General features: G+C 37.7%; 2 protein-coding genes across 4 annotated transcripts; one reads left to right on the top strand and one right to left on the bottom strand.

Moving 5' to 3' along the window:
• The first annotated feature begins 680 nt into the window (after nucleotides 1-680).
• LOC103996062 (histone-lysine N-methyltransferase ATX4) lies at nucleotides 681-15,993 on the top strand. 3 transcript variants are annotated; one of them, XM_018829741.2, is made up of 23 exons: nucleotides 681-1,883; nucleotides 1,957-2,015; nucleotides 2,088-2,286; nucleotides 4,515-4,583; nucleotides 4,683-4,748; nucleotides 4,858-4,943; nucleotides 5,042-5,140; nucleotides 7,706-7,841; nucleotides 8,194-8,287; nucleotides 8,413-8,512; nucleotides 8,627-8,751; nucleotides 9,260-9,405; nucleotides 9,551-9,655; nucleotides 10,346-10,410; nucleotides 10,667-10,868; nucleotides 11,506-11,592; nucleotides 11,703-11,759; nucleotides 11,844-11,933; nucleotides 12,841-12,927; nucleotides 14,038-14,112; nucleotides 14,207-14,307; nucleotides 15,309-15,399; nucleotides 15,699-15,993. In XM_018829741.2, exons 1-22 carry the CDS (start codon nucleotides 930-932, stop codon nucleotides 15,397-15,399), a joined length of 3,093 nt encoding a protein of 1,030 aa, XP_018685286.2. In that variant the 5' UTR covers nucleotides 681-929; the 3' UTR covers nucleotides 15,699-15,993. The 3 variants fall into 3 exon arrangements, with proteins under 3 accessions (XP_018685286.2, XP_018685287.2, XP_009415146.2); XM_018829742.2 differs by lacking the exon at nucleotides 15,699-15,993 and having other exon boundaries at nucleotides 4,861-4,943; nucleotides 15,309-15,643; XM_009416871.3 differs by lacking the exon at nucleotides 15,699-15,993 and having other exon boundaries at nucleotides 684-1,883; nucleotides 1,960-2,015; nucleotides 15,309-15,643.
• A 1,477-nt stretch (nucleotides 15,994-17,470) lies between these two features.
• LOC135588435 (uncharacterized) lies at nucleotides 17,471-25,634 on the bottom strand. The gene is made up of 5 exons (XM_065080562.1): nucleotides 24,619-25,634; nucleotides 21,529-22,186; nucleotides 19,225-20,602; nucleotides 19,040-19,129; nucleotides 17,471-17,876 (listed from the first exon to the last, which is right to left on the bottom strand). The coding sequence occupies exons 1-5, from the start codon at nucleotides 25,295-25,297 to the stop codon at nucleotides 17,517-17,519; spliced, it is 3,165 nt and encodes a 1,054-aa protein (XP_064936634.1). The 5' UTR covers nucleotides 25,298-25,634; the 3' UTR covers nucleotides 17,471-17,516.
• Between the last annotated feature and the right edge of the window lie 434 nt (nucleotides 25,635-26,068).

Raw genomic sequence — 26,068 nt, 5'->3', positions numbered from 1 at the left:
TCACCGGACTTCACCTTCGGGCGGTGGCCGGTGGATGCACCCAAGCTCACACAGTCCGGTTCATGGCGAAGTCTCGTAACCAACTGTTGGGTTGGACTCATCGAGAGAATCTATTCACCATGATTACTTCCTCCTCCTCCTCCTCATCCTCCATCATCATCTATTACAGTGTCCCTGCACCCAAACAAGAGATCGTAATAGCTGCAATGGGAAAGATGAAGCACATAGAATACAAGAAAAGACAGCATAAAAATCTGCTACTGCCTCTCTTGCCTGTTTCAAAGCAACAGGAAGACGACTACAAGGAGGATTGAAGCCATCTCTTCCCAAATATACCTGAAGATAAACTTCAAGAGAAGAGAAAGGAAAAAGAAGAAAAATTGTAATTTTCCATGATCATGACCGAGATCTTTTCAGACTCTCTTCCTCGATCCACCATGACCACACATCGACACAAATCCCTCTCAAGGAAGCCATCGAAATTATGGTTTCCATCCTCTTCTCCATCTTCATCGTCACCATCACAAACAACATCGAAATTGGACCGTGCACGAATTGAAGCCATCAACCCACGAATTCCATCTCGCTTTGCACCAACCATACCAAAATCGTAAAATTAACACCAAGAAGAGGGGAAATTAAAAACGAATAAAATTGAAAGTAATAGGGTAAAAAATGGGTGATATGTTTGAGATCTGTCGATCCGTTCCGTAGTGTTTGGAGTCTACTCCAAGTAACGAAGGGTGGCGTTCGTGTCCGCCCTCGTGATCTCTCGTGGTCGCCCCCGACGCGTTCCTTCGAACCCTGGCCGCAATTACCGCGGATCCCGTGGGGAATTTAGGGATCGGAGGGCGATTTGGTGGGTTCTTGGATCGGTGGCGCGGAATTCTGGCTTCGGTGGGATTAGGGTTTCCCGTCGCGGCGACGGGATGATCATAAAGAGGAGCCAGAGGGTGGTAATGCCGACCCTGAAGCGGTGCAATGCCGAGTTCACCGTCGGTGACGGCGAGGGCGACGGCGGCGGGAAACGCCGGAAGAGGCGGAGGGAGGGGGAGTCATTCCCTCTCGAGGTGCTGGGGGACGTCGCCGCCGCCGGAGGGTTCCCGTACGTCGCCCTCGGGTTCGGGCGGTGTCTGGGTGGAGAGGACGCCGGCGCCGGCGCCGCCGATGCAGTGGCTGCTTCTTGGTGCAGCGAGGTCTCCTGCTGCTCCGGTGAGATGGACTCCGTGTCGCGGAACCGGCGGATAAGGGAGAGGGAACGAACCCGTGAGGCGGCGCCGCCGGAAGTGCGGCCGCCGGTGGTTCGGACCTCGAGAGGCCGCGCGCAGACGCTCCCCTCCAGGTTTAACGATTCCGTACTCATCGACCCTTGGAAGAAGGAGAAGCCCAAGACAAAAGCTCCGGACACGGACTCGGAAATCAAGGCTGAGCCAATGGAACCTCGAAAAGAGAACCGTAGCTATAAGAGTTCCAGCCATAGTTCCATCTTCCCTGTTTCAGTTGCATTGTTTGATGAAGAAGAAAGATACCGCGCATGCAGAAATATCAGCATGGAGAAGCACTCGTTGTCACAGAGTACTTCGACATCTCTTTGTGAGGGTCTTGAGACAAGGGAGGAGAGACGGCCAAATCCGCGTTTCCGTTATCCGGCAAAGAAAGAAAAGCTGCAGAAGAAAACGTTAGAACAAGGGAAGGATTACCATCGACTGGAGGAGTTTGCTTGTGGCGATATTGTTTGGGCGAGGCCGGGGAAGAATTGTCCAGCTTGGCCTGCAATGGTAATCGATACAATGCAGCAAGCTGTGCGACAAATTACAGACGCCTACATCCCTGGTGCCATCTGTGTGATGTTCTTTGGATACTCTGGAAGTGGAAACGAGAGGGTAGATTATTCTACTTGTATCTTTTTCTTATTTGATTTTATTCTGTCTGATTACCCGTGTCACTGGATTTTAGCAGGAGTACGCATGGGTGAAGCAGGGAAGGGTTTTTCCCTTTATTGACTATGTAGACAGGTCAGTATTCCGATTCGGGATATGAGAGGATAATTTGATGTATTCTTTATAAAATTTTGATCTCCATTGCAGATTTCAGGGGCAGACAGGGTTGCATGGCTGCAAGCCAAACAATCTGAGAATAGCCATAGAGGAGGCCTTCTTAGCTGAACATGGTTTCACAGGGGTGCAGGTTGATGGGATGAGTACAAGTGGGGAACCTGCTTATGTTTCTGGGATCAAGGAGGCAACTGGTTCAAACCATGATGAGGAGTGCCAATCAGAGAACAAGGCAAGTAAAGGCCCTACAATAATTGTCCTTTTCATTATGTTGTGGATGCCCCAGATGATTTTGTCAAGGAGGATAGAGAAGAAAAAACAGTAGCTAAAACTGGTTTCTGGTTACTTTTTCTTTGCGGTAAATTAATCTTCCTCACATTATTGTATGATGCTGTCAGCAAATGAGAAACCGAGAATTACATTACAGGATCTGTAGCAGGATTTTTTGCTTTAAATAAAACATCATTAATCTTAAGATGTACAGAAACAGCTAGCAGCACTCTTCTTGCTGCTGTTACAAACAAGACATCATTCACCAATTAAAATACCTCTCTGGAAGTCTATTGACATTATTAGCATGTATCTGATTCAGACTACATAGGTACACAACTTAGTACTGCTTGGTCTATTTACGGGAAAAATGAACATCTTTAGATGCTGAAGTGTTTGTGGAGTGTGGACATATTTAAACTGTTAAACTGATAAAATCATTTTTCTTGGATATCATGCTATGGGAATTATTCATATGAACCTAAATTGTGAAAAAGAGCTTATTATACAGATAGATGGACAACGATGACAAAGATTCTCTACTAGAATCCTTCTTATTTGAATATACCCCAAAGAAGACTAGCCGCTACCCTTATAATTAAGTTTAGAATGTCAACATCTGGAATTTTAAAGGCTTTTATCAGGTCTCGTGGAATGGGTTTAGGGCACTCACCTAGAAGTGCTACTAGTAGAAAATGGAGGGTGAGGATGAGCTTGGAAGTTGGTAGTGGAAAGCAGAACCTAGAACAAAAAGAAGCTGGAAAAGAAAAATTATGATTAGTGGAGAGGGGAATTTTTTTATTTGCACCATTGACAAAAACCACTCAGGTTTGGAATCAGAGTTGCACCCCATAATTTTCCAATTATTTGGGTTCAGCTATACAGATTTTTTCCTGCCATTGATTAATGTAATCTTGAATTCAGGGTGACTAAAATCTTGAATTTTAAGGTACAACACCAGATGTTCTTATATTGGGGTAAAATATGGAATTCTACTATATAATGCTGATTTCCAAGCATGGATGCAAAGAATATATAAAGAAGGAAGTGATTTAGAATTTAAGAAGCAATTCTTCATATCTGTATTAACCTTGTTTAGCATAGAAGAGAGCAAGAGAGAGACGAGATAGAAAATTGGAAAAGAGGGTGCTAGATTTCTATTAATTACTAAAAGACATCCCTTTAATTTCTTTCTTCACTTTCATTTGATATTTTTGCTCCCTAATCCTGATCTTCTCTCTCTCCTCTTGTCCATTACTCTGTTAACTATGTCCAAGCTCATGCTAGCTATGCCTTTCCTGCTGTGTGATGAATGTTCTTTCCTTTACATCAAGAACCTTGGAAATGTCCAACATGGATTTAAATAGCAATTGATTAGTTATGTTCTTTGATGCATGATATGTGGGCCTTGCATTATATAGGTTGGATCATAGAGAGCATGAATATGTTGTTTATTAACTGTTATACTAAAGGCATTAAATATTAAGGAAAAAAAGATCTTCATAGCAAAAAAATTAGAGACTTGTAAAAATATATCCAGTACATCTATGTTTTTTTTTTTTTTTTGTGGCATACACTGGTCTCCTTTTGTTCAAAATATAAATGTCATGCTTTCTGAATTTCATTGGTGGTATCTAGGAACACATTGAATAATTATTTACTATTCAAATTCAATTACCTGAATGCAAAATTGGATGTTCTAAGCCATCTGACTACCAAGTTGTCTTACTACTATGTAAGGGGTATTGTACATATAATTATACATCACACCTGTTGCGACCAAGCAAAAGAAGGTGAGGGAGGAGGCAGAGGGTTGCAATGGTGAAATCAACAGATTTTTTTTGCTATATATTGACAACCAATGGTTGTTTTCAGTTGTCTAGATAAAAAAAATTAAAACAGCAAAAAAAGTTCTGTTTCAACCGGACTGGGTAAAATTGCAGGGTCCTTGTGTCAGGACCAGGTCAGGCTGATAAATAATTTTGTCTAACAAATAATGTTGTCCGATCTGTGTGCCAAAACCAGGTCAGTCCAGTAAATACTTGTTGGCACATGCCGGTGTGACCGGTTTTTCTAACCCTGATTTCTGGCTACTTAATCATGATGTTTTCGATTAGACCAACCAATCCTTCTTATTTATCCTTCTGTAACCCTTTTAATGATCCTGTTGATGCACATTTTTTGTTACAGCCTTTTAAATCAAAACAATATCGTGGAATATGCATGAAGAGTAGTCATCATAAAGATGACAAGAAATGGGTAAGAGGTTATTTGACATGAATGAAAACACTTCACAATTTAATGCTTCCAACAGAGCCTAGTTTTGATGATTCTGAATGTTATGATTAATATCATCAGGTTCGTTGTTATGCATGTCGATATTGGGTCCATGCAGGATGTGACAAAACCTATAAGAAACTTCAGGTTTGCCCTCAATTATTGTTTGCATTACAAATTCATGATTTGCTACTATTTGTCAAATTCATGTGAAAATGATGTTCCACTGACAGATATTAAATTGTCTAACAATCAGCAGAGCATTGATTATTTTTGTTCAGAGTGCAAGTCGAAGTTTAATTTTGAGTCATCAGATACAGAGAAGAATCACTCACAAATTAGGTATATGTTGTTTCTTTAGTGCCTGCCTATACCTGACAAATGCATGTGTGATTTTCTCATGTTTAGTTCGGAGGCTAACACAGTTTAAGCTTAAACAGATATGTCCCTGATTGTGGGCGAGATACCAAACTGGCGTTTGATAAGGTTGCAGTTTGGTGTTTTGGCATGGAGGGAATATACTTGCCGGAGCAACATGTGTAAGGATATGCCTCTGAGTTTGGTTAATACAAAACCTGATATATTCAAACAAATTTTTTATTCAAATAATAATTTTACTTGATATATTCTGAATGATAATTGTGGTGCCTGTTGAAAATCTGCATGTTGCATTGAGTAAGATGAACTGTAAAAGCAATTATTCATTTATGTAAATATGTATATAGTATGCCGTGTTCTTCTTTTTTTTTTCGTTGTGGTGGTGGGACTGGTTAAATCAAACTGTGTCAGCGAAGACAGCAGAACAATGCGTTATCACAATTGAGTTTGCTGATAAACAGAGTAGGGTAATGCCCATTTATGGCCAGATTTTTGCAAGTGATCTTGAACTTTGTATATGATACTGAGTTAGTGACCATGGGCTTTTGCTGAGAAATTCTGATCCACTTAGCCTGCAATTATTTTATGAGGTGCAAATTTTGCTTATCAGTTCTTCAAATTTTTTTATCATAAAGAACCATTCTTAACTAAAAAGGGACCTCCTCTTTGCAGGGTAAGATGAATTTCTTCTCTAGAAATTGATTTTTTGTTCCTAACTTAATTCGTTAAGACCCCTGTTGTTTTTACTTAGCAAGAACCATCTTTTGTTCCTAACTTAATTCATTAAGATCCCTGTTGTTTTTGCTTGGCAATAACCATCTTGCAGAGAGTAGCAAATGGGATAGTAATTTGTGATTATTGAAAAAGAAGTTAAAGTTTTATATCACTGAATGACAGCTACCTTTACTCTTTTAGAACGGGCAGTATTGAATTTTGCCATGTTGAATGTAAAATAATTAGTAGTTATCTCTTTATAAAAGTTGTAGCTAGTTCATGCAGTCATGTGATGTGGTGAAGTATCAACATGGGCGTAATTTGATATTTTGGTATTTGAAAATCTCTACAAAATTGAAGGCCCAATATATGGGTTCAATTCATGAGGTTCTTGCTGATACAGTATTTGAGAAAGTCAATGTGTGCAAGTTTATACCTCACAAGTAAAGAGATGGTTTCCATTGACGTGAATCCTGGCTACCCACATCAAAATGGTGTGACAAGGCTTGCCTTATCATGATTACAAAGAGAACTTGAAAATGTCAACATATTCTGAAGTGCCTCAATGTTGTGCTAACAAGAATAGAGTTGCCACCCAGTTTTGACTGTATAACAAAGTATCTAATCATGCTGTCATAAAAGGTGTTTGCAAAACATGCAGATAAAGAAAGAAAGAAGACTCATCGATGAAAAATGACCATGAAACTTTGAATTACTTACCTCATATACAGCCTTCTTTTAAGCATCCCCCTCCTTTTCTGTGCCCCCTCATATTTTGTATTATCCAACACCCAGTGTGAGGCAACCAAGGTGACCAGGACGCAACTAAGATGGAAAAGCCTAAAATCGGAATATAATATATCTTTGACAAAATACTTGATATTTAGGATAAAGAAAACTGGGGCCAAGTAGAACCTGTCTAGATTAAAAGTTCACTGGCAGGCTAATAAACTGATCAGCTATCTTATAGGTAAGACCTGCTGTTTATGATATGGCACCACATCTGCTGGATAATTATATCTGGATACTAGTATAGAAAATAAAACTTGACTCCATGGTGCCAAATCATAGTGATTCAGAATATCTATGTCTGGAAAAAAAAACACATAATAACTTAAAGCAAAAAAGTACTTTCAGACTTTTTATCCCTTTGTCTGAAAAGGAAACGAAAAGTGTCTTCAATTCAGAAAAGGGATGAAGCATATGAAGAGAGTTGGATGGTTCTGTGTAAAGGGCATTAGAAGACCTATGGTACAGAATTCAACCTTCGTGAAAAAAGGTTAAGCAGATGCAGGATGCCAGGAACTATTGATGTTTACATGTGGGTTCATCTACATGTATGCATGGTCATATAAGAACCTAATAGCTTGAGTTTTTGTGTTCCACTAATGTCCACTATGTGTGTATTAGGCTCCTGTATAGTATTCCTGAAGTTCTTGATCTCCCTGGCAGTGGCATCAAAGCAATGGGTCTTTTTGGGCAACAAGTGATAAATTTTTACAATCAGTTCTTAGAATCCAGTAACTTGAGGTTGTGGTTTCTAGAGGTCTCCCAAATGAGTTTATTGCCCTTGTGTTTCTTACTCTGGAAGACTCTTTTATCCTGCAAACAAGATCAATGGATAATTCTCTATCTACAAAGTTATGTTTGCCTCCCTCATGTTATCCCCTCATAATATATGTGGGAATATATTCTTTGGTGGGTCCTTGATGTTTTCTTGACCAGCAGTGGCTTTTCAAACATAGGACAGGCAGAACCTATATGACTCCATTTGTTATGATTCTTGACCATCACAATCACCTACCATGTTTATTATCTCAGTTTTCAGACTGAGGCGAATACAATATTAAACTTGTTCAACTTATTCTCTTTGTTTGATACTACATTGAGGCACTATACAATCATAACCTCTCCATTATTTTAGGATTATTTTAAGGTTCTTTTTGCTCTTATTTTTATCATTCTTCTGAAGTATATTGATTTAGATTTTTTTCTTTTGCATCTTTGGATAGAATTTCTTGTCATTGTACATCATGCAAGGAGAAGAAGTTTATGCTTACTGAATGGGAGCGACATACTGGATCAAAAACGAAAAACTGGAGGTCAAGCATTAAAGTCAGAAGTACAAATATGGCACTGGGAAAATGGGTCTGTACTTAAAAAAGCTTTTTCAGTTTTAATGTGATAGTGTAAAATTGTTTTATAGAGCATTTCAGCTTCTTGTTTAACATTTCTTTACTTAATTTTACAAGTTTTATCATTAACTATAGACTAATGACTGTAGTGGTATCAGATGATATTTTTTTAAGCTTTAAAAATGTCCTATTTTTGTTTTGTTATATTGTGTATCTCTAGTGGATTTGGTTTCATTTTTGGATCAGCCAAGTCCTTTAAGCCCTTTTCTTGTTGGTTTGGTACTAGTAGGAGCAGAATGAGTTTTCTGTATCAAACAATGTGGGAAACTGTGTTTAGTAAAACATATTTGTTTGTTAACTTGCAGTTAGAGCGTTATCATTCTAGTATGGTTTCCACAAACCACACTAAACGGCCGTCTGCAAAATTAAGGAAACAAAAGCTACTTGCTTTCCTGCAAGGTGCATCCTTTTTCTTTGTATCATTTACTTCTTTAATATGCTACCTTGCATTGGTTTTGTAGCTAACATGCCTCTGCATTTCAACTAAGTCCACTATACATTGAGTTCTGGTTTCATTTTCATAGAAGCATATGACCCGGTGTATGTTAAGTGGACAACCGAACGGTGTGCAATCTGCAGATGGGTTGAAGATTGGGATTATAACAAAATCATTATCTGTAACAGGTATATTTCAGTGACTTTGACTTCTTTGAAATACTCTTTTGGAATGCAGGGAAAGGTTCACATGTTGGTTGGCTATTATGAATTACTAAATAAATAACATACTGCAAATATTAGATGCCAAATAGCAGTCCACCAGGAATGCTATGGAATGAGAGGAAAACAAGATTTCACCTCCTGGATCTGCCGAGCATGTGAAACACCTCAACAAAAGCAAGAGTGCTGCCTCTGTCCTGTAAAAGGTATTTGGAATACTAAACTGTTTGATAGTTTATCATATTACATATGTACTGTATCCATAATGTCTTTTGATGCTAAGAAAATGACCTCATAAGATTCTTTTTTCCAAATAAGAAATACTATATAAACATTTTAAAAGGATTGCTTTACTGCACGAGGCTTATTCTCATATCTCCTTCAAGTAATTATTATTTTTAGGAAACATAGAATTGCAACTTGGATAATTATTTTTGGATTTTACTTTTCTACCATATTTTGATGGTTCTTTAAGATTTAAAATCTTGGTATGATACTGGCTTTGATACTTTGTCGGGCCAATATGGCATCGATGCATCAGATGGTAAAACGAGTATTAATTGTGACTAAGGTATAATGGTCCAATATCAATCCTGATCAGACCAATAGTTACCAGTCGATACATATCAATCTAAGGGGTATTTGAAACCTTGTACTCTCACATTCCTTACATATGAACAGTTTGGTTTTCATGTATCACTTTTTTTCCCTTAGGGGGTGCTCTCAAGCCAACTGATGATGAGATGCTATGGGTCCATGTTACTTGTGCCTGGTTTCAGCCTCAAGTCTCTTTTGCAAGCCATGAAACAATGGAGCCTGCTGTTGGCATATTGGACATACCATCAGAGTCTTTTGTGAAGGTTAAGATATAATTCCATTATAATAGTGAGAAAAATATTTATTCATATTACATTTATGTGCAAACATTCCTTTATTTTCTTCACATTCTACTTTATGCATGAAATATTGACTCGACCGCTAACTTCTTTATGTGTGCACCTCTAGGTTTGTGCTATATGCCGTCAAATGCATGGTTCTTGCACGCAATGCTACAAGTGTTCTACCTATTACCATGCTATGTGTGCATCAAGAGCAGGATATCGCATGGAGGTAGGTTACCGAAAATGATGATATTTCATATTTGGCAAATTGATGAATTGATTAATAGGTCCGGTCATATAGTTGGAACACTTACATTGATAAAATCTAAATTTTTATAAGACCACTTAATATCAGTTCTACTTTTTAATTTTGAAAATTACAATTTAATTCTATCCCTCTTTATGAAGATGGTGAATGCACTAGAATCCTGGTGCTTAGCCTCATCTGCTAGGTGAAGCTGTTGGAATATAAAACATATATTTATTTTTTGTGCAACAACTCATGAATATATTCATGCATGTGTGTGTCAAGAGATTCGTCATACCCATCATAAAAATTTGTTAAATTCATTGTGTTCAAGAAATTCTTATTGCCAATTTTTTGCTACACTTCTATAGACCTTGGTTTTTAACTTAATTCAACACTTATTGGACCTTTTAGCTGAATACTTTTATTATTTTCAGCTACAAATTTCAACTAGGAAATTATTTTCTTTGAGCATGTTTGTCTTTTTTTCAGAAACATTGTTATATTAGTATAAATGAGATGATAAATACCAGTGACTCCAAAGGCCCTTTCACTCTTCCATCATCCAGTAGTTTTGTTTTTAATATATTTTTTATCATGAATTAATGTCATGTGTTTAAGTTTGTGCATAAACAATTATTTAATTTTAATAATTCCATCGATGAGTTGCAGTTACGCTGTCTGGAAAAAAATGGGAAGCAGATAACAAAGAAGGTATCATACTGTGCTCATCACTGGTAAGATTTTGCCAATGCCTTCCTGCCATGTTAACTATTTCAAGCGGTGTTATAAAGCATTACTTACAGTGCTTAAAGGTTATTTATGTATGTATACCTTAATGCACTCCACCACTTTATGTTAATAATAGGGCAATCATTTCTTTATATCTCATAGTTCACTACATTTATCTTGACTTTATCTTAGCTACAGCAGTATAATTCTTAATTATCAAAATACACTGCCTTTATTCTACTGTGTGGTGTGCTTTTACAGGGCTCCAAATCCAGATACTGTCTTAATTATACATACTCCTCAAGGAGTATTTTCTTCCAAAAAGATGATTCAGAATAACAAAAAACAGACCGGTACAAGACTAATTAGGAAAGGCATTCTCCATGGCTCAGACATCCTTGTTCAGAATTCTGAAACTCCATCTGCTGCAAGGTGTCTAATGTATAGAAATATAGAAATTAAGGTATGTTCAAAATTTCATGTGTAGCTCTAGATTTATTTATTTAATGCTTGACATACTATATAGCAACTCATCCTGCATAACAAAAGCTACATCTATGGGAATTTAGCTGTTTTGCCTGCTTCAATCTTGAATGATTATATTATTTGTCATCACAAGAAACTAATGTGCACCCACCGAAGGGATAGCACTTATGTAAAGTTCATGCAGGACATTTTGTGTACTATGTTTACTGCTATCTGCATTAATATTTTGCTTCGTGACAAATCTGATTGTTCTTGATGATAAAGATGATGAAATAGAAAATCTAGAAGGTATTAACAATCACAGATAAAATTAAGGGAAAAATCATTGAACATGGTTTGACTATGTTCAAGTAGAATTGAAATCATGCTAATCATATGTTCATTGGCTGATATGAAATTTTGGCTATTGTAATTTCATATTTTCTGTTTGCTGTTGCACTCGTTCTTGGGGAAGAACCATCATTATCGTGTTCTTTACCCTTCAGGTATCTCCTCTTAATTTAGTAATTAATATTATCTCCACCTTGCTACCAATTATATTTTTAAAATTGATCAACACCCAAGTTGCATGTAGGTATATTTATCAATTTGTAATTATATTTTCTGCTATTTAGACGAAAGACGAAGAGGCCATAGCGCACCGAGTTATGGGCCCTTCTCATCATTCTCTGGATGTGGTTCAATGTTTAAATGCACCTAAGGTAATTCACTTGTTCTTATGCTGTACATCTTTATTTCCATCCTGGACTACAGTTACATTCTAAAGATCAAATGGAAATTCACAATTAGTCATCATGTTTGCCCTACACAGGAAGAGAAAGATCTGGAGCTGTTCTCTACATTCAGGGAGCGGCTTTACCACTTGCAGGTATTTGTGATACCACCCGCTGCCTTTGTACATTCGTTCCTGTCATGACACACTCATTAATTCTCTGTATGCTTGTGTTTTCAGTCAACAGAAAAAAATAGAGTTTGTTTTGGTAGATCTGGAATACATGGATGGGGTCTCTTTGCTCGTAGGAACATTCAAGAAGGAGAAATGGTAAGCTGACATACTCTACCATACTATTCCTGAAGAATTTGATCTTTCTGTAAGAAGTAGAAGCTTATTCATCTTTTTTTCTTTTAATTGTGTATGCCTAATGTTAATTTGCATGGCTGGTTAGTTAGATTAATTATGCAACTACTTCATGGTATTTTGGCCTCTCATATCTCAAAGTGCAATGGACATAATTGTTTACATCAAATGCTAATCATGGATTGAAAGAAACCAGTGTCTCTTTGTTTAAGATGTGTGATATATTTGTTGCCTGGGAGCTGCATTTCTAGAACATTCAGCTGTTCTGTATTATGCACTTATTAGGATGTAGAATGATGAGAAATTTGACGTCAGTTTAAAAGATGACCGGTCCAAGAGCAGATTAGTGTATCATGTTGAAGATTAGAAGTTGAACTATGCCTTGCAATTCTTGATCCATGCTCATAGAGACGTTTAATGTTAGTGTTTGCATACTCTCATGATATACAAGTACAGACATGTACCGTATGATTGCTGAATACATACCTTATCATTTTAAGCCAGCATGGTACTAGTACATCACATGTGCTGGCACATACTGTGCCTGCCCATATTTAAGAGTCAAGAATGGAAGCCCATGAATGCTAATGTTCTCCAACATGGGCACAATAAATGGCAATGCAATCCTTTTTTTGTTAGTGCTTCCCTTGGTTTGAGCATATGAATACATGCACAATACACATTCAGGCATTGCACGGATGCATATATGCACATGTAGAATTTGCATGTGCCTTGTATTATGTTTTGTTGGCAACTGCAAGTTGGTGAAGCTATTTGGTTACTTGAGCAATGAGACTTGAATGAGTTATATAGAGCATAAGACCAAAGGATGATTTGATGATGAATCTAACAGTTATTAACCTATTGTCAGGTTATTGAGTACCGTGGTGAGCAGGTCAGACGTAGTGTTGCAGACCTAAGGGAAGCACGCTATCGATTGGAAGGGAAGGGTTGCTATGTGAGTCATCTTCATGTACCTTTTGTTTTATTCTCTACACATGATTGCCCTTGGCTGATGCTAGAAATTGAAGCCTCAGACAAGAAATATATTTTTTACTTATTTTCTCAATTGATTTTAAATAAATTGAAAAAGTAGTCGAGTCTAGTAGTTTATAGTACTAATAAGGGTGCCTTGGACTTTATAGTTTGGGGGCTACTGCATTACATATAAAAAAAAGGCGTACACGTCAGTACTAGATTCAAAAAGTCATTTTATCTGGCATTTGATCCTTAACATGATTATTCATCTAGCATATGGCACCGATGTTCAACCATTTGTTGTGATGATAGCTTTTTGTTTATGTATGATTGATATACAAATCAATTCACTTATACTGTTAAGCAACTTTATATATTTTTCTGCATGGATTGTGCTCATTTTCTTATCATTTTTTTAATTGGTCAAAAGGTTCCACTTTGATAAGTAGATAAGTCATTTACTATTCTTATATTGTTTTACCCCCCTCCAGTAGTTTTTCACTTTAATCCAATAAAAGATGGAAATTATCCTTAATTTTTCTAATATAAACTTTGACTTTTACATATAAACCCCATATTCATAATTGAGTTCATGTGTCATTGTTTTGTTGATTTCCCATTTCGGTTAACAGAAACCTATCAGATCAGAATCTGGAATTGGGTCCTCCATAGAGATATTCATTTGGATTTTTCTTTGAAACAGGCCTATAACAAATAACCGAAGATGTGGAGTCTTTAATCATTTATACCTGATAATCATGAAGGAATTTGCATACATAATGTGGAAATTCTTTTTGTGAAAATTTGTCAACTTTCAATAATAATGTTTACACGAATAAAAGATCCTATTATTTGTTCTCTTTGTTGGTTATCTTTCAATGACCTCCAGTCTTATTTGGGCAGATCCTTTTAGGATAGTTAAGAAATGAGCCAACAATCCTTCATAATGGGGGCCAAAAGTGTTGGGCACCTTTACCAGATGGGTAGCATTGGGAGTGGGCTTACTTGTCAAATTACATTGACATTATGATTATTATATTGCTCCAATATTATAGTTTAATTCACTGCCTGTAATGTTCTTGTCTTGCAGCTTTTTAAGATCAGCGAAGAAGTAGTGGTCGATGCTACTGATAAAGGAAACATAGCACGTTTGATAAACCATTCAGTGAGTCATTACGTTTAATAGAACTTTGGCTTCTGAAATTTAGCAGAGCTGTTTGCTGTAATACTCCAAAAATAATTATCATTATTTTATGCAGTGCATGCCCAATTGCTATGCTAGGATCATGAGTGTTGGTGATGATGAGAGCCGGATTGTTTTGATAGCTAAGACAAATGTCTCTGCTGGTGAAGAACTAACGTAAATTCCTTTACCTATCTGCAAAAGTTTTCATATCAGTTTGCTGAATTTTGTTTCTCTTGCCAATTTCTCGCTCCATCTATGATCTTGGCAAAGCATTTATGTTGCTCAAGTACTTAATTACCACCCAAGCGGAACATGTAGACGTGTATATGGAGCTAATGGAAAATTTTAGGAATGGATATGTCTTATCTCTTACATAGAAACATATGACGTAATGGTCATTGCCTTCCAAGTACCAACTTTGAGAACCTAAATAGGGGACTAGTTGTAGTGGAAAACAATTGATGCTTTATAATTTACATATTTTTTACTTAAATGATTTCTAAAACCCTCCCTCTTGAATTATGGTCAGAGTTGTATCCGAAGAAAATATTTGATTTCTCAAGCAGTGAACCCTGTAAAAGGGAGCTATATGTATATACATGTATGTACATGTATGTACATACATGTATATACATATATATACATACATGTATATACATATATATACATATACATATATATACATATATATACATATACATATACATATATATACATATATATATATACATACATATATATATATATACATACATATATATATATATATTCTATTCATCTTTTTGGAGAGAAACTGGAAATGCAAAGCTTCCCGGGTATATGTTCTTGATGATGTAGCATCAAGCTTTCAATTTCTTAGCATGTTTTCTTGCTCTTACACGCAAGCTGTTCCATGGATAGTAAATCGTTTTCTAGCATTTGATTCCTTTTGAACTAAATTTGATGTTGTCGATGATAAAATTCAAGTCGGCACTCTTGCTGTGCATAGGGTGCATCACTCTGTCTTTACATCAATATTTCTGAGAATATTGTCATTTAAAATTCTTGTTCAAGACCAAAGGACTACTTGAATATGTTGCTTAGTGGCTTGTGCTTGTGTGGTCGTGCTGGCAAGTTTCCTATTCGATTAATTATGCTGCTTATATGTATCCCCTCTGTCGTCTGTTGGCTTGCAGATATGACTATTTATTTGACCCTGACGAAAGTGACGAATGCAAAGTCCCTTGTCTCTGCGAAGCTCCAAACTGCCGAAAGTTCATGAACTAGGTATGGAATTTTTATACCCATTTTTTTGGAAGAATAGTGTCTCTTTCTTCCTCCCATCAGAGTCAAATCTTTTAGCTTGTATTCAATTCGCCCCCCACTTCCCCCTTTTTTTTTCCCCTAATAAGTTTGATGTTAAAGGTGAATTCGAATAACAGGCCTTACATTCTTTGTAAATCAACTTAGTGCATGCAGTAAGTAGCAGCCACGGTTTCATTCAAGTAATGCAGCATTTCTTTTCGAAAAATGTTGTTCGTGATTAGTCTGTTTGCTTTGCTCCTTGTCCGATGGCTGATGTTTAGGGCAAACAACCAACATTCATTGTGGCGATACTAGCAACATTCGGTGCTCCTTGCATTGCATTACCCAGAGTTGTAATGGGTGGTGTGATGGTTTTGAGTAGCTACAGAAGTTAAACCGGTGACAACTCGTGGGTTTTCTTTCCCTTTTGTTCTTTCAACTACGACTGCAATACAATTCAATGTTAGCCGATTCGATTCGTTGACAAGCAATGTATGATTGTATTCGACTCCACATTCGAACCCATGTTAATGCTTAGTTAGACCACAAATGAAGTATTTGGACTCTATGATACAATCGAATTAGACCACAAATGTTACAAATTCATGATGCAGCCAGCCATGAAGTGTTCGATTTTTTTGTGACATGGATAAATGCAGTAAAAAAGTATCAATTTCATGATCTAGTTAGTTAACTTCGATATCACAGGATGCCCACTCTACATCATTAAATCGTATCATTAATATCCTATATGTATCGAAATGCAACGGAGGGTGAATAATATAGAGAAAATGACATGTGGACATTCAAACATCACATTAATATCATCAACCCAACTCTCCGAGTGAAGACTTTTAAAGTGTGGGCGTATTGTCAACATATGACGTTGGCTATGACATTTGACGGTTTGAATGACTTTTCACGTATTGTCCAGATAATACCTCCACTAGAAAATAACTACAAATTTTCTATCAACTATGAAAGAATGGTCTATTATTATCTAGTATTTCGATAAAATTATCTCCTATAAAAGGGCCGCTCGTTTGAACCCCCTACCATATAACACTCAATACATACTTATATACTCCTCCGACACCGAGTTGGACGTCCGATCAACCCTGTTTATCGAACACTAAGCGGGGAACATCGTTAATGCACGATGCCAACTGTAAGGTTTGATAAGAGTTTGGACGATGTTTCATGTTGGGAAATCATCCGATGTTTTGATGAAACTATCCGCTACGAAATAACTAGCCCCACTAAATGTCCCTCGCTACACGCAGACGCAGGGATTATATATGCTAGTTGAACTTAACATGCAGATGACCTTTTGACAAGAAAATATTTTCTTAAAAATCTCAAGTCTCAGCATCTACCATTTTCTTAAAAATAATATAAGAATAAAAAGACTACCTTGAGATCTGTGCAGCTAGAATCATATTCCATAGCCCCGCAACCTATCAATTTATTTTGCAGACTGCAACACCTCATGTATTTGCCACCTTTTGAATTCTTCTAATTTAAAAAAGGAAAGAGATGTAGCAGAAGTTACCAATTGCTGCCGTCAAAGGTTAATGAATGGATGCTTTCATTAACAACGAATCCACCCGACCTCGAGTGATCTGCAATATTAGAACCCAAGTGTGGAGTAATAAGAAAAAGGATAACAGATTGGTCAATATGATTAAATTTGAAAGCTCACAAAGATTAAATGTATACATACCATTTCTTTGCCAAAGATAATGTGCATATGCCCTGCAAAGACATCCTCCGGACTCCCGTCCCTAATCCATGGTGAATGAATCAAATAAGAAGCTTAAAGAGCATGATATGTTTCCGACAGACAAAGACTGTTGGTCATCAGACGAGTTGCCAAGATGGAAGTACCTGATACTGCTTCAGCTTGCATACGTTTTGGCTAAGTCAATCCAAAACATACAAGGAAAAGAAGATAGAAGCATATATAAAACCCAGTTTTTGGTTGTGGACTCTCATCTCTATAGAACTACAAATGGAACATAACAGGTGCATATATGGCAAGCAACCGATCAAATAAACATGAACTTGAAAATGGCATTAGCAAAGAGATAAAATATCGTTCAGTGTGTATTTTCAGGAACATTATGTATCCGACTTACATTCATCCTGCACTCTTCTGATATAACCTCACAACCTTGAGTACTATTACCATGAACAGTAGGACCACAAGGGAAATCAGATTTTTGATCCTTGGCATCGCCAGGACAATCAGAGTCCTGTACGTCAGTGATGTCTCCTGCATTGATGTGATCAGTGGAGTCAGCATCAGTTTTCTCCAAGGAAGCACAGTTAGCACCACCCAGTACTTTCCGGTTAGCAGAAGCTTGTGGAGACTCCTTTTCTTCAGAATATACAGGTGCCGGTACATGATGTTTCCTGTATGCCTTTCCATTTTGCTGCTGATACAAGAACATAGCCCTCTGTAACCACGAGAACAATAGAACTGATCAATTTTCAGCCACAACAATTTCCATCAGAGTTAATTAATAATCTGGGTCACGCTGACTCTTGTATAGCCTAAAGTACAAGTATTTGGAAAGAACTAAATTCTTATAGGGCTTAAAATGGGTCGAATACAGCCATGGCTATGTGCTGAAACGAAGCCCAAATGTTCAAATATGGTACATGAACACAGGACAATATTATTAACTTCTGACTTGATATTAATACTCTTTTTAGTTATTTCATATGGGATATGTTAATAAAATAAGGATATTAGAAAATTCCTAAATATGTAAGCAAATCTGTTAAACGCAGATACCAAGAGTCTCGTACAAACTGGATGTACCATAGATACAGTTTTGGATTGGACTTAAGGTGGACAAGGATGCCAAGTTTGCATGAATTGGACATGATGCAACTTAACCAAGTCACAGTATTACATATCAATCATATTTGTTGGATAAAGAAAACTTGTAGAAAAGATAAAAAAGAACATGAAAGGACAGGTGCATCACTTATGTATAGAGAATAATCAATCAGGCAACACCTATCATTGAATAAATAGACCTACCAAACAGATGTTGTACCGTGTATATGGTCCTGGATGGGACTTAAGCTGGAGGATGAAAAGTTAACATGAAATGGATATGATGCACCAAAACTTAGTCAAGTCAAAATATTAGAGATCAATCATATTTCCTGGATAAAAAAATTATTTATATATAGAGAAGAAAAGGAAGAGTAGGAAAAGGCTAACATATCTTTTATACATAGAACAATCAATCAGGCAACATCTTTCCTCATATAAATATAGCTAAGTGTAAGACTTGGATATATACTTGAATACTTAGATATCTCAATACTGACAGATTTGAGACTCTGAATTTAAATTTGGAATCCTGGATAGCAAACTTTGGGTATTAGTACGAATATATAATCTCATAACCAGCACCATACACATACACAATGTGCACCCAAGCCAAAGTTGGTACTTAAGAAAAGAGAACAAAAATTCAAGGAGTATCTCTTCTCAAAAGAAGCTAGTGGAGAAGATAATCTTAAGCATTATTTATTTTGTCCATAGCTATCCATACATATCTTCGAATAAATAAAGCAGGAAATTTCATTAAAGCAGCTATACCTTGAAGACAATATCTTTTGCAGATGGAAAGAAAGAGTTCAAGATAGAACTTGCGCTCTTCATTTTCACTATGCTGCCTTCTTTGTTAGTCTGAAACAGAATGCAGATCAACAGTAATAAGCTAATAAAAAAAACCAAATAATCAATTTTATTTTCCTTTTTCTTAGTATGTAGATATTCAATACCTGGATGCTTCTGTAAGTAGTCCAATTGCATGCATCATTAACATGTAACGTTCTCAATTGGGATTTGCACCTTTTGTACAATTCTGAACCTGCAAGAGCTGGCGAGATATCTATTCTTGAAAAGTAATTGACGAAACAGTTGGATATTTTATCTCCTGGCACATTTGAGGGCTCACGTGTCTTCTCAATTACATCCTTTTGGGGAGACTGAACAGCACTCTTGACAGGCAGTGTATCACTTGATTGTTTTGCTCCAGTGCTTCCAGTAGGCAAACATTTTGATTGGGCTAGTTCATCAGTAAGAGAATGTCTCAACAATTCCCTTTCTTTGTTCCACCTATCAGAACCCATTTCCCAACCTCTACTGCTCTTTAGCTGACTATTTTCATCCCATTCTGGCCTCCCATAGGTCTGGGATTCATCCTTAAACATGTCGCTGCTTCCATCCCACATTTGCATGTGAGGATGGGATAATTGATCGACTGGATTGTGCCAACCAAATGGCTGGCAATGACCAGAATACCTCACAGCCTCATCATGCATGTGATAAGAAACCCCACCATGGGTCAAATCAATAGGTGGTCGAACACCAAATAAAGGTGGAGCTGGGAACGGAGACATGGCTGGATGAAATACAGGAGGTGGACCATGTTGTAATGGAACAAAACCATTTGTAACTGGAAAGGGCCAAGTTGGGGCACCCTTCCATGCGTTTCCATGCCCTCTTATGAATCCAAGATCATCCATCCTTTTATAACGATTAGAAGATTTGCGGTCGGTACTCCGAGCTCTCTCATCATCTTGATATGGGTCCAAGACTGCTGGATAGTCAACCCCAGACCTCACAGGCAATGGAGAGGGAAGGTGGTTAAATGAACAGTCAGAAACATAATCACTTCGATTAATAGATGATGAACCAAGGGTTGACTCCCTAACACAGACATCAGCAGGAGATATGTCATTTATGATTGGCTTTTCCAAAGCCGACTCTCCTCTGTCTCCATCTTTGGAGCTACTACTCCTCTGCCCAATTTCAATATCAACGCATTGCCTGGCAAATCTCTCATACTTCAAAGGAGATCTTTCTGAAAACCGACGATTAATAATAGCTGAAGAAGATCTTCCCTTCAACTGATTTGGTGACGTATGGACATCTGATCTCGGAGTCCTATTGCACTTTGAAGAAGCAGCAGCTTCTGCAAAAAGTTCACCAGAATGGATGTCATCCTTTAGGGTTTGCTTCCCTGATCTAGTAGCAGAAATTTTGTCACGAAGTCCAGAAGAAATGGAAGTATCTCCTTTAGAAGCTGCATTAGGGTAAAGTCTATCTTCAAGAGCTGACTCACTATGTGCAGATTCTGCAATCTTTGAGATATTCCTGAAAACAAAGCCAGATCATTAACACAGGATACTAGAGATTTTCATGGAAATCTAAAGGAGAACACACCAGGCTAGTCTGGCTTTATTGCCCTCATATGCCCTTAAGCCCAAAAGGCCCAAGTAGGATAAGCCCAAGTCCTGCCAGGAACTGAGCCTTATTTTCTATGGTAAATCATGCAGAGGCTGCTCTTGAACTAACGTTTCATGCTTGGTTCAGGTTGGAAAAGGTGTAGGCCAAGGTCTGACTCAGCAGGTACAGGCACATTAACTATTAATCATTAACTACCAGGAAACTCGTAATCAGGATAGCAACCACCAGATTACCATATATCACCTGATCATAGCTATTATAAGGAGCAGATAAACATCAAGAATACGCTGTAATGTCCGAACTATTAGATGTCAACTACATGTATCTATTCCCAAATAGAAAAGATAAAATGCAAGAAAAAACATTATAGAAAAGATATATGCTTGACTATTACAATATGGTAGCTGCATGTATCTCCAGAGGTATTAGCTTGTCTAGACAAGTTCGAAATAAGATTAACTGTGAGATAGTACCATGAAGTTGATCTCTTTTTTTTTTTTTTAACGAAACAAGAACTTGCAAAACAAAACATCTCGCTGATAGTACCTACAACTTAGACAAGTACAGCTCAAACATATTGACAATCTTTAATTTCAAATGCATAACTCCAAATCCCTCGTGTGCTACATAGTTACAAATGACTTTGCATGACAAATTCTAAAGGTTAAAATTTTATGATATGTTATACTGACTATTTTTGTTAGTTTCACCAATTATTATTTAAATAAACTATCCAGAAAAGGTTGTGCAATGACAGAGCCAATTGTCCATGATTACTATGTTTCAAAAGAATAACTGAAGTGGCAATGTAGAGATCAGGAAACAAAAAGCACCTGTTAAGATCTTTAGCAGCACATGTGCTTGAGCTAATGGAGCTTTTCAGTCGGTGATTTCTTGGACTTGAATTAGTCTTCTCTGGTTGCTGAATCTCTGACCTAGGTTTATCAGAATGTGAACCAGTTTGACTGGTAATCGATGCATTTTTCTGAAAAACTTCACGTTGTTCCTTTGCACCTCTGGGTTCTAGGTCACTGTGATCCTTTTCATCAGAATATCTATTTCTTCCCCTGTTATCTTTGAGCTTGGTTTCATGGCCATCAACATAGGAAGTCGCATCATGATCAGTATCCTGAAGTTTAATTCTTTTATGATGACTCTCCAGAGGTTTGTTTTCATCTCTAAGGTTCCATTTGTCAGATCTATTGCTGGTGTGGTCTTTATCTGGACACTCATCATGGTACTTGTCATCACGATGCTTCTGATCCCTGTCATCATCATCCCTGTATTTGCCTCTGTACTTAGCATCTTCATGCCTTTCATCTTTATAGCTTCTATTTTTACTACGATCATCCATAGAATACAATCTCCTATCATCCGCATGTCCACTATCATCCAACCATTTCTCTCTGTCTTCAAAGTCATCTCTTCTCCCTAGGTGTTTCTCAGGCTCCTCTGTCTCAGCACTGCGAAAGATATATTGTTCTTGCCTTTCTGTCACCATATGGGTAAAAGATTAAAAATAAACAAATTAATGAATTCAGCAAAGCATAGTAGAAACCACCAGTAAAGCAAGCATACGATACACAAATAGTATAACAAACAAATGGTACATATGATAAGATAGTAAAAATATGACACATGATAAACAAAATCAGAATGTCCAGAATGTATTCTAAAAAGTTATAAAGATTTAGATGAACTAAGATTTGGAACTTTAAATGAACGAAAACCTGAAAACTGTATGGATTTGCATGACTATCCAATAAGTAAATGATTAAACTTCAACTTTAGTCTACTTGATGACATGATTCAAACTTTACGAAAAATACAGCCTTTCAACCTCCATATGATCAAAGAGAGCAACCAATCTAAAAGTAGTTGTCTTTAAATCTCTTAAAAGGATTGGACGTATCATCCACCAGCATTACAGGCCACAAACCAAAGTATTATAAACGGTAGTACCAAAGCCTATTTGGTTGACAATTAACCACTTGCACTTCCCCCGTCTTCCCGGCCTACATACAGGTGCTAAAGTGGTACCTTTCAGGAAGGGGTTTTGGCTAGTTCTACAGAATTATCCTGAACATCACTAGAATGAGATAAATAATCATCTATGTACTTATAAGAGTCTAAATGAGATGGCATAACTTGCAACAAAAAGTACAAATATATAAGAACTTCACTATTCACTGTATACTCCGGAATGTTGTCCATTGCAACTACATAACACATCTCATGACCAACTTCACTATGCAATCATGCAAATCATTTCAATTCCATGTGACACACCGCCAAGAAAATTTTCTATCTAGCCAACAGTGATGAAATAGAAGTCTGAAACTAGTCAGCAATGTGAAACCATGAAGATTAAGCTTTGTTTAAAACCATCCAACAGACCTCAAACACTTGTACGCCTTCCCCATGCCGATAAGCCAATCCAAAAATCTTCAAAGATGAAATACCTTATTTTGTTACATATTGCATATCGAGCAAGTAGTGGAAGAATAAAGACAACCAAAATGTGGTAGTTCATAAACGAAATACTAAGTTCCAAACTAGTTCATTAATGTTGGAAAAGCATTGTAGGATTACAATGTTGAAACACCACTAATCGAGGTAGTTTTCCCTAGAATTTGTCCTTCCCAATAAAATAAACTAATATACTTTGTTTACATATTAGCTCCAATGCATAGTCTTAAATAAGCTCATTAATGTGATTCTCAAGGCTTTTGTACCAGTATAAAGTGCAAAAATGCCACAATGTACACAACAGTTTATCATTAAAACTTCTTGAAAACAAAAAACCTACCAATCAAGATAATAGATAATGCATCTCACCATTCAAACCAAAACATTTCAACTCCAAACTCGTAATATTACAAACTCCACATTGTCCTCCCAACCCATTTTGGAATCAATTCCTGATGTTTACAGATTATGTGAATTGTCTCTCTGTCCAAAACCGAAAGTCAGGCCAAGATAATTTCCAAACCAGAAGTAAAGAACTTCCACCAACCTAATACTTGACATCCACCCACCTAAATCTTAGGAAACTACTTTTTCTGTATTCTAAGATACTTTTCTAGAATCAAAGTTTCATATTCTTATGATAGACAACCAATTATTTTCCCATGGCCAATTCGACTCTAGACTGTACAGGCTCTAATTTTTAACATATTATCATATTATTATGATAGACCACAAATTGTTTTCATATTTTTATGACACTTCCTCCTCCAGTTCGCCTATAATGTGGAACAAATCAAAAACCCTAAAAATAGACCATTCAGATGACTCAAATCTAAACAAGAAACCCATCCACAAAATCAAAGATACCCCTTCTTACCAGTCATATAAAATCTCCCAAGAATATGATCATATCATGACATGTGATATTTGCCTTTCCGTCTTTCTTCTTCTGTATCCTCCACTATAACCTGGATGTACCCCTAGTAAACTCTATCATTCCAACAAGTTCTTATTGGGATCCTCATTTTGCTCTGGTCAAATTTCTTCTGTCCTCTTATAGTAGAAGTTGTCATAGAAACATTTGAAATTTTCTTCAGAAATTACCACAAACAAGCTTTTATGGTAAAAAGCCATAAATGCTCTTATCGTAGAAAGCATTTATGGTTGCAGAAGCTCAAGAAACATGATCTATTGCAGTAACCATTTTTTCTCATCCATCAATGACCCAAGCTACTCAGACCACAGTCATGTTGCCAAGCAAGAATTGATGCATAAAACTTTTCTACTTGCTCAACCATTTTATGCAGAACTAAGCTTGACACAGTTTAAACAATACCATCTTTTGGTCGCAGCTGTGAAACAACATGTTTTTAATGGATAAGCCAATTTCATTGATGCCATAAGGAATAGCCTAATAAGAAAGCTCAAGTACTAACATGTTATGGTTACCTTACCATTATTTGTTGTATACTTCTTTGAAGTGAGTTCTTCTGTGCTGCCACCAGACTTAGGACCATTTTTTCTACTATGATTATCATCATACTTGTCATGCCTGGAATCTTGGACCTCCCTGTCCTTGATGGTGTTCTTCTCTATCCTGTTCCTGGCCCTTCCATCCTTATACTGACTACTGCTCTCCCTCCGATCTGCACCTCTTTCAGACTTGTGCTTGGCCGAATCATTCTTCCCACCAGAATTCTCATCTCTTTCATTTAAACCATCATGCCTTCTGCTAGACCTGACCTTGGAATCAGCAGTCAAAAACTTAGACCTTGAACTCTTATCCAACTCCACGGGCCCAAATTCCTCACACTTCGACCTCTTGTGGTCACACTCCTCACCGCCATTCCATCGATCAGCAACTGCCACCTCCTCTGCCTTTTCTTTCCGCTTCTTCCCATGCTCCCCAGAGGCATCCCCATTGCTAGTGACCACCAGCTCTTTCCCGGCATGTTCGTGCGAGGATTTCCGCTTCTCCGGCTCCGGATCTCTGGAAACCCTAGCACCAGAGCTCGCTGTCGGTTCCTCCTCCCTGATCCTCCTCTCCCGCGGACTCCCGTCCTCCTCGGAATCGGACAGATCTCTCGAGTGCTTGTGCAACCGGTGAGATCTATGCCGTGAGCTCCGCGGCATCTTCCCCGTCGAAACCCTAATTCCAATTATTTTCCGCTCAAGCGATCGGAACCCGCCGACGAGCAAACAAACTCCTTCAAAAAAAGCGCATTCCGCTAGATCACTCCGAGGACCGATCAGTCTCCGAGGAATCCCAAGTCTGGCGGGGCTACGGATCGAATGTCTCGGCAAGATCGAATAAGAAGAAATCGCCAATCCGCTCCAAGGAAGGGGAGTGTATCAATGAGGGAAATAAGAAGGAGAAGACAAGGAAGAGAAGGAGGAGGAGGGGGAGGAGAAGGAGGAGGCGGCCGTGGAGCGAGGAGCGACCGGGGAAGTCGAAGGCAGGAGGCTGGCAACAGGACTCTCACGGATAACTTGAGTTAAATGGACAAAACTGCCCTCTGCGCTCGTGCGGCCTTCGAGTCGCTTCCGGGTGGTAACAACAACGAATTAGGGGTGAAGTGGGGATTTCGGACATTTAAGAGGACTCTCCAGTAGGTCGAAAGAGACCCTTTTCCACTCGAGGTAAACAACCGTCACAGGATAATTAACTAACACCATGTTTTAAAACCCGCAGTGCTACCTGTAAAGTGATTGGAGAAACATAACGGGTCCCGCGAACACCTGCCTGTGAACTTACCGTGCCCTTCGGAGTAGGTGAGTACAGTAAGAATCTTAGGATTTCAAAGCGGAGGGAGAAGAGAGACCGAGTGTACGTGCACTAATCTTGACGACACGATGCGATAATTTTATTCCTTTGTAGCTGGACCGAGGTTAATAAATATATTC

The sequence above is a fragment of the Musa acuminata genome, chromosome BXJ1-8, assembly GCF_036884655.1.
Source record: "Musa acuminata AAA Group cultivar baxijiao chromosome BXJ1-8, Cavendish_Baxijiao_AAA, whole genome shotgun sequence".
In the NCBI taxonomy this organism is placed as follows: domain Eukaryota; kingdom Viridiplantae; phylum Streptophyta; class Magnoliopsida; order Zingiberales; family Musaceae; genus Musa; species Musa acuminata.
This window is presented reverse-complemented; position numbering and strand designations above follow the sequence as displayed.